Source organism: Chelmon rostratus, chromosome 20, assembly GCF_017976325.1.
Source record: "Chelmon rostratus isolate fCheRos1 chromosome 20, fCheRos1.pri, whole genome shotgun sequence".
In the NCBI taxonomy this organism is placed as follows: domain Eukaryota; kingdom Metazoa; phylum Chordata; class Actinopteri; order Chaetodontiformes; family Chaetodontidae; genus Chelmon; species Chelmon rostratus.
In genome coordinates this window covers 9,395,813-9,405,149 of record NC_055677.1, presented here as the reverse complement: position 1 = coordinate 9,405,149, position 9,337 = coordinate 9,395,813, and the positions used below count along the sequence as shown (strand labels likewise).

General features: G+C 43.0%; 1 protein-coding gene across 2 annotated transcripts in view; it reads left to right on the top strand.

Annotated features, from left to right (window-relative positions):
- The first annotated feature begins 319 nt into the window (after window positions 1–319).
- The window catches only part of plod2 (procollagen-lysine, 2-oxoglutarate 5-dioxygenase 2), a 32,233-nt gene continuing 23,215 nt past the window's right edge, over window positions 320–9,337 (top strand). For both annotated transcript variants that reach the window (XM_041961258.1, XM_041961257.1), the window contains exon 1: window positions 320–795. In XM_041961258.1, coding sequence (XP_041817192.1) covers window positions 693–795 — 103 coding nt within the window. In that variant the 5' untranslated portion in view covers window positions 320–692. The remainder of the gene's footprint in view (window positions 796–9,337) is intronic.

Below are 9,337 nucleotides of genomic sequence, written 5' to 3'. Positions count from 1 at the left end.
CAAGTCACGTGGTGGATATATGATCTGAAAGGGGAAAGAATGGGTCCAACAAAAAAAAAAAAAAAAACACCGAAAACTGAATTAAGTGTTGTGCAGCGTGCTGAACATCACTGTGCAGTGTTTAAATAAGACTTTGTCCTCTTCTTCCACGGCTTTGAGCGCACCGTGAGGCTGAATGGACAGTCTGTTGTGGGCAGAGTGGAGAGGGAGAGCTTTGCTGGTCAGGCAGGCGCTCGGCGCTCAGGGGGAGGGGACCAGGGGAGGGGTATTTAACAGTCAGGGGGTTGCGGTGGGGGTTCAAACACAGCTGGGTCTAAACACACTCCGGCGCAGGGCGGCCCCGTGTCAGGGGGGGTGAGCACCGTTATCTTTCCTTCGCTGCTGCCCCAACTTCACCGGGAACACACGCGGCCGCAGCTGCAATTAAGGAACCACGCCTGTTGCGCTCTAATCGCCCCGCACTGCACTACTTATCCTACCCATCCCCGCAGCGAGAGCGCAGTCCCGAAGCGCGGCTCGTCCACTCAACTTCAAATTCATCGGATTTGTTTTTACCTCCCTCCCGCTCTCTCTCTCTCATAATTTTATTATCGCGAGAGCGTACATCAGGACCCTCCAGGGCTGATCCTGACCACTGCTGGGAGGTTGGCTGAGAGTCCAGTCGGTCACCGGGAGCGCGCACTGTAACAGCAATGGAGTACCTCAAGTTTTGTTTTGTGTTTTCATGCTGGCTGAAGTTTGCAAATTCTGTCTCCTCTACAGAAACACCTCAAGCCCCTGCGCCTATTCCTAAAGGTAAGCAGCGATCAAACTTTTTTATTCATTTTTTTGTTGCCCCCGAAGTCAGCCTGAAGTGCTGCAACGACGCACGCAGCTACATCACATTTCGCCGCTTTTCTGCACGTTCAGGGCTGTCGTGTAAAGTGTGCAAACAGGGGAAGATGTGTAGTCCGAGGTGTCACTTCACGGTTTCTGTGCAGGTTGCACACCAGCGGATCTTCTACGTCCCGCGCGACACACGGTGAGGGTGTAAAATGACGTGATAGCGCCTCACACAAAAGACGCGTCTGCGGTTTCTCGCAATCCCATTTTTTATGTCGCGTCGCTCGGCTGCGTGCAGCTCGGATGCCAGGCTGTAAAGTGAAATAACTAAAGGAGTTTTCCCTGTCTTTGCATTTAGGCTTGAATTTAAAAAAAACAAAACAAACAAAACAGGGCAATCATGCACTTATTAGCCATGATTTCAATTAGAATGCGCGACATATGAGTTTTTTTAATGGCAAACAAGCAATTACGTGCTTAATAAACAGAGAGGCAGTTATAAACCTGCCATAATTGAAGGTGCATGGAGTGGAGCCAAGTGCAACCTGCTTGAGTGCTCAGCTGTGGGGACAGCCCATAGGCCACACTGAACATGTTTATGCTCCCCAAAGCCCCCAGATGTGTCACAGCTTTATTGACTTGTTTCAAAGTCCTTCATCTGGTAGCGTGTCGCTGGTGGGTAAATTGCTCTAAATTGCCCTGAAATCATTTCAGTTAAACACAGCTCCTTCACAGTCCTGGGCATCTTGTAAAAACCTGCAAACAACAACATAAGTGGAGACATATGGAGTTTTATATATATATATATATATATATATATATGTACACCAGCGATGATGTCATAAGTACTGTGGTCTTATGTTTAAGATAAGTCTGGAAATCTACTTTTCCAATGATGCAGTTTGGTGGGGGAGGCAGTCTACAACAGCAGCTGCCTTCAGGCTCCACAGGCTTGTTTTGTCCTCTGGTCTGCACTAACTGAGTGTCTTTCACACAGTAGCCACGTTAACTTTACGAGGGGTTGAAATGTTTGCTTGTGAAAGTCTTGTCTGTACACCTGGGAGAGATTACAGCACAAGTGTTACAGCTCACTAAGATGCACAACAAAAGTCTACAAAAAAACTCTCATTGGAGCTACCGCAGACCAGCAATTGTTAACAAAATGCATTGAGCATTTGATTAATGATGTTAATATGTCATTATATCAAAGTATTTTAGTTGGAATTTGCAGAGATTTTTCAGCAAATAGCTTCTTTACAGACTGCAAAATGTGATCCAGACAGTCTTTATGTGAAATCACTCTTTTAACTACTACAGACGGTTTTATGCACTGACCAAGGCACTGGTGAGCAAACTCAAGTAATAGTTTATGCATTAGAACTCCATGAATAGTTTGCTGTGCTGCAGCATCTAACTTGACGTGAAGCACAAGCCAACTAGGCCCGAGCCCCAAGACACGCTGCAATTCGACATGCATTGTGTGCCAGAGTTTCAGCGCAGATGATCTATTGTTTCCCTCATTTTTATAATCCAAATAGGAACCATTTGTTTTGAACTGGGACACACTACAGCGATAAATCACCCCAGTCCACCAGTTATCATCCATTCTGGATCCTGTCTGGGTCGTAATGTCAGAAACACTGTGCTACACCTATTATACGATGTGTTAACAGTGAGGAACATCAACTTGATAACTCATGCCCCCCACCACACAAGTTCTCTCTCTTTTCCCTTTTACCCTGAACAAAGACAGAGCATTGCTGTGAAAAGCAAAGCAAACAAAGGCCTAAATCCTCTCCTTTACAACAAGGTCAAGTGACCTGTCGAACATCATGTCATTGCACGTACTGTTTTAGAGAGATTTTACTTTTAGGTGGAGCAAGATGCTGGTCTTCACAGCGATGGAGTTTTACAAAGCAGAGACAGTGATTAGTCAAAAAACAAACAAAAAAAAAAGGCTAGAGAAAAAGTAGTGATTTGAAGGCAGCATGCAGGTGTTTGTATTTCCTGATTTGTGTGCAAGAAGAGACTCAAAGCAGATTTGTATTGTAGCACAGACGTGAATGGTTTGATTCAGCAGCCGGACAGCAGAACACGCAGGAATGCAGACCTCTGCCCATTTCTCACCTATGCGCACCTGGCCGGTCGCTGTGAACGGCGGACTTGCCTGCTGGTTAGGCGGTTTTGGAAAGTTACAGGAACTGGGCGGCACACACCCCTGCTGTCCAGCCGTCTGAAAGGAGCCTTTCACTCCTCTCCGACTGACTGTGTGAACAGCACTTCTGACAGAGTATATATTTGATTTGACTTGTGGATCTTGTGGCGCGAGTCTGAGCCACTCCATGTCGCTGTGCACGACTCCTTTATCCTGAACCCCTCCCCCCAACGCATAAACCATCCTTCAGATCGTTTTTTTAATGAATTCGATTGGATCGTTTGAGTCATTTTACAGTATTGGAGATCTAAATGATTGGTTTTATATCAGCAACATTTTAAATAGATGTGTTGACACCATTTCCTTGGACGTATTGTATTCCCGACAATTACTCAGACATTGAGGCAGGCATAAGTGTGTGTGTGTGTGTGTGTGTGTGTGTGTGTGTGTGTGTGTGTGTGTGTGTGAAACACCATAAGGGCCATTAGTCAGTATGATCTCTTTGCTCCACTGTTTCATGGAATAGGCGTCTCTAGATTAGACCTTTCCCAGACATCACTGACGTGTCAGCAGGCAGCATTTTATAGAGAAGAAAAGGAAACTCCACCTAAAGTTGTCCATGCCTTATATACTGTATAATAGCGCTCTCTATTGCCTGTAATTCCAGTCTAACAAACTAACAAACCCTGTTGGCAGGCCAAACCTGTAATCATGTCTTAGAACATTGTCACTATATCACCACAAGGTTGGTTCCGTGCCTCATTTTCAGCCAAATATGTGTTGTGTTGTCTGCTTTTTCACTCGGCCTCTTTTCTCTGAGCTCTGTCTGAGGTGTTTTCTGCCAACTATCACAGAGATAAAAACAGCAGGATCTCAAGCTGACAGTTCCCATTATGCAAACTGTTCCTCTCGAGCAGTACTGAAAACAGATGATGTTTCAGCTATGTTGTCAGGAGTATGGCTGCGGTACAAATGTCCCATTGTTCTACCTAGCAAGTCAATTTAAATGATGACGCTGTTGATCTTTGGCGAGAGCTGCGTCTAGCTGAATCTCGTCTTGATAAGACAGTACCTGATGGTATGCTGTTGAAGTTGCCTCGTATTGCTCAAACTCGTTGAGCTTTGTTTTAAATTGTAGTCAGAAGTTGTCAGGATATTACGAACACTAAGGCTTATATATTAACTGTAACGTACCAATGTGATATAGCTTTTAAAAGGAGGCTGCAGGAAAGCAAGACCATCACAGTAAGTGCAACTGTCAGATCAAGTCTCAGCTTTTTACGTGGTCTCATCCCAATAATACATTCTCACTGGCGAGAAAACAACAAAGGCACTCGCTTTCATGAAAATGTTCTCGCCTATTGCTTTAGGTGATTGTTTTGGTATTCCAGCTGCACAATTTCAAAGTAAAGCCTTTTTTTCCTGCCTTTCTATGAGCCAGGGATTTCAGTTTGTATTTACTAATCACTGAAGTCTGTTAAAACAAATCTGCGAGCTGAGAAAAACATGCAGGAGCCAAACTGTGTGCTTAGGGAGCAGCTTAATTCTGGTCTTTAAAGCACTTTCAGTTCACATCCTGTGTAGAGAAACAGGAGCTGTTCCGATGTGGAAATGTGACAGCGTGAATAAAATGCTTGGCCCGTGCCCCCATTGCAGCAAATATCGTGTTGTGCTTTCCACTTACAGTAATATCAGCATAAAGTAATTACCTAATTTATCCAAGCATGCTGTTTAAACTTAAATAGTGAACCTCTAAGTGCATTATGTTTATCAACCTAGCTCAACAATGAAGAATCTAAAGCTCTACAGTGACACCAGACTGTGGCCAACAGTGGAAATGACTGTCCTAATGTGGTCATTACTGCTGACGAGAGCGCTGCATGACGTAAACCAGATGAAATAAGTTGTTATTTTTCTACATTCTAGTAGTTCTTTATAGGATAAAATGAATAAACTATTCCTGAATCAAAGTGATGTGTGACGAGACGACGAAATTGCTTCCCGGTCTAACGCTGGTGACATCATGCCACATCCTAAGGCTGGAGTGCCTGTGGTTTGACATGTGTAATTGAAAACACAGCCTTTTTCTGCAGATGTATTACAGGGCTCTTGTATTATGGATATGGTTGTTCTATCAATTATGGTTGGTCTGAAACGCTAGAAAATAAACTCTTTCTAGATGTGGACAGTTACAATAATGTCCGATTAACCGGCCCTTTGAGCATCAGATTTTCTAGTCCCTCGGGTATCCATCCCGCAAATTTGGTGACTACTGCTAATTACAAACACATGGTTCACTCACCTAGCTAGCAACGGTGGTATTTTTCAGGCGAAAAGGAATGTCTGCATGTCTGGGGGCTCCTGGCGTATAGACATCAAAAGTGCTGCTTCTGTGCCAAAGCTACTTGTAGTTTCATTAAAATTCTAATGTGTTCCAAAGCTGGAAAACCTGTTAAAGCAACTGTAGGTTGGGTGGCGTGCTTCTATGTTTAGCCGAGGGCTGAGAATTTTGCATATATTCGGTTCCATGCACACAGACAGATGTTTGTATGTGCAGATCTCCACCCTGAAGCTGCAAGTATGCTTTATCAGAACTGCTGGTTTGATGGTCACATAGCTTTGGTAAAACCCCCTCCCCTTTGACGTCAGATCTGGGGGGGGGGCATTCGTGTAACGTTCCAAAAACGCCAATCAGACATTCATACCCACTTCAAGCAGAGATTAGCCAGCTGTGCGTGGGTGAGAAAGGAGCCAGGGGATGAACTTCTCTCTCCAGCTCTGTTTCTGTCACTTTTCATGTGTGCAACTCAGTGCAAAACCATGAATGCCCCCCAGGAGAGACTGTTTGGAAACGTGCATTGTTGTCCCCGTATTTAAATGATAGGGTGTCTCTCCATTCTCTACGATGGCAGGCTTTTCACTGCACTTTCAAGCGTGCAGCCAGTACACTAGTGTGAAAGGTGTCATGCGTAGCAAGTAATCAGAGGATCATCACCTGAAACCTCAGCTTTATGCGGCTTTATGGCGAGTTCTAGCTCATTGTTTAGCTGAGCAGCCCACAACCTTACTGTTTTTGGTTCACTCTCACTGTTCTATTAGCATTGTTTCTAGCTGTAGCGGGCAGCTGTTCTCAGCAGAAGAGCTCTAGAACTGCACACTTCCCACTCAGCACAGCAGTTGGAAGATTATTTTGGACAGAAACATGACTCAGGTGATGATATGTCAATGCAGTGTTCACAGCCTGTTTCCACTGCCCCAAAATGGCCAAAAGATTTGGAGGTTTATTAATAGCGTAATGCCTTTCTGAACTACACCAGAGATCAGTAGTCACATCTCACTTTCCAGCTGGATTAAATGCAGATTAGTGCTGATGATCTGATTAACACCTTTCTGGTTCCAGGTGCGATCCAGCATCCCAACAGTAGCACCATTTTAATGTTTTCAATAAGGTGACCAATTAAATGGCCAATGAAACATTTTACACATACCAAAAATATTGTCTTTCTCCATCTTTGCACTACATACCAACAGAATACTGTTGTTAATTTCTATATGTTTCTTCTTATATAACCTGGCTTGAAATGTTTTTTTCCCTTTTAGAGAAAGTTGTTTCCAGGATGGAAAAGCTGTATGCTGTCTTGAGTAATACAGTGAAGGGTTTTAGCTGTACAACCTGGCAGCGCATACCACTGCTGAAATGTTGGCACAGCTCAAAGACCCGAGGCCCATCCACGAAAAGTAAATGCCTGGAAGTCTGTTACAATCACGTTTAAGCAATGTCTTACCACTCTCCACGTCCCCTGATATTCATTAATTTCATTATTTCAGATGCAGGAAAGGAACACACAAACTGACTGGGGTTAGAGTTGAATTTACATTTCACATGGTGAGGGCTGGCTTTTCAGGAGGGGGGTCATCCTCAGGCAAATCTCCGAGTTTAGGAAGGTTGCACTCAAAAAAGCAGAATTGGGCATCGGTGCGCAATCCTTGCATGGAAGTCTGAATCAGGTCTGATTTGGTTGTAAGCAATCCGTTTTCTTTTCCCAATTTCTTGATTTACCTGGATTTACCCTGCCTATGTGGGCTATAAACTGAACTACCTGCACTTTCCTTTGCCTGACACTTTCTGGATAGCTGCGGTGAGCTTTAAGGTGAACTTTATGTAGTGGCTTATTTACTTGGATGACCAAAATAGAAAGGACAGGAGTTTGTGTTCACTGGCCAGGATTGTCTCATCAAAGAGGAAAGATCCTGTTATCCTTCTGTTCAAGGCCAGGGCACATTCCCATGATACCTCTTTCCGTTCTGCAAGAAATGCTTACTTAAGCTTAGCCCCAGCCAGTGAGTCAGAACTTTTGCTCATTGAAGTGTGAAAGTTTACCTAGACGGCTGAGCCCCATGTGGCACAGAGAAAGAGGGAAGAGAGCACAGTGAGTGGGAAAGACCACTTCACGTCCACGCCTTTCTTGGAGAGGAGTTATGGCAGCACTGTACGAGCTACATTCCTCTCCTTCTGTGGACTGTTCGTACAGAACTGACATGACAGTGTGCTGTGTTTACTCTGACTAGATACTCATCCCCAAAAAAATCACAGCTGTCTGTAAAACCTCCTTTTGAGTGTTGCCATCTGTCTCTCAGTTATGCTTAATTATTAGTGTGATTAAAGTGTTTACATTAAAAAAAACACATCAATGGATTGGACAGTTGGCCCAAGATTACATTTTGTAATTAGATTGGGAGGTACATTTATACTTCTGATGTCTGTAAACAATTATTGTTTTCTTTCTTTTGGGACTAATTTGAGCAATATGTGACAAGCGGTACAGTGAATTACTTTCCTGGCAGAAAATGATATACAGTACAGTCTGAATGTTGCATGAAAAGGATAAAATACCCAGATTGGTCTTGTGACTTTTGACACTATTTTTAAAATGTAGGCAATGATAATAAAGGGAGACATTTTGGCTCGACCAGAGTGACTCAATTATGACTTCTTAATCATAGGAATCTATTTAAATGTGGTTGGTGTTTGTGATTTATGGCTACAAGCAAAACACTGGCCAGCACAGTCATGGAATCAGGAGCTCACTCAACAACTCAATCCCCTTATTTTTTTTATATAATGGCAGAAATGCACAGAATAGCATCTTACTAACAGCTGGTAATATTTTATTTATGCATATGAAAATAAAAATCAGTGACTCTCAGGTTGTTCACCTAAAACTTAACTTTTAAATAATAATTGGATGCAGATTGTCCAGTGTAAAATAGAATTGGATGTCATCTGCGTATACGTAAAAGTCAGTACTATGCTTGCGGATGATGGACCCCAGTGGGAGCAACATATACAAACTGAACATTGACATGAAGGCATTCATTTTGACCTTCCCACATTTTTTAGATGTTGTTACCAGTTAATTCACCTGTGACATGATAATTAGCTGTAGGCTACTACACTTTGTTATATTATGTGTGCTGTACAATCAATCCTCTGTGTTAATTTCAGACAACAACTGAAAAAGAGATCCCTGCACATATTGACAGTGGTGTGCAGAAGGATGTGATATAAGACTGGCCTTACTTTTAACTGTGGTGAACAGGGTCTTTTGCAGAAGAACAACAACATTTAGCTGTGTGACAACATAATTTATGGATCAAAGCTAGTTTAAAATCAGTCTAAAATCGACACATAACTAATGTGAGTGAGGTCGTTCGTTAAATTTATGGATCACAGATTTACATGTCCATAGTTAAAATCCAACAATGTTGGCACATCAGAATTCCTTCGTCTGAACTTTGTGTTGTTTTTGGAGACAATATCAGAATGTCCAGCCAAGGTTTCCATCCATAGTTCATGTGAGGACACCATGAATCCTAAGGGATTTTTTTCCCACCAGGAATGGTGTATGGAAAGGCCACGAAAGAGCCTTGCCATTGTGTTTGAACAACAAGTTTAATGTAGGAAATAAAAGTGTCAGTCTCATCTCTTTTAAATTAAAGGTGGTTTGTGTCCCCGGGCTGTACTTAACTGGGAGCTTGCTTGCTGGGATGCACTCATGTGGCCTGCATGTTTATGACAAGAGGGAAGTGTGTGGTTCCATAAGGTCAGGGCAAAGTCACGGAGGGTTAATTTGTCTAAGCTGTCAGCCTGTTTTATCCTTATGGGAAGTATCTCCTTGACATCACAGGCAAGTCATCAGTTTTGTTTTCAGTAGTTTACTGTTTGGGAAATCTAAATAGATAAGTGAAGCAAAATAGAGCAGGAATCATAGCATGAAGCTTGACGTTGGCTTTCACTGTACAAACACAAACAAAGCAACTGGTGATGAATTCCCATTTTATGGGAACAGATAAACGAAT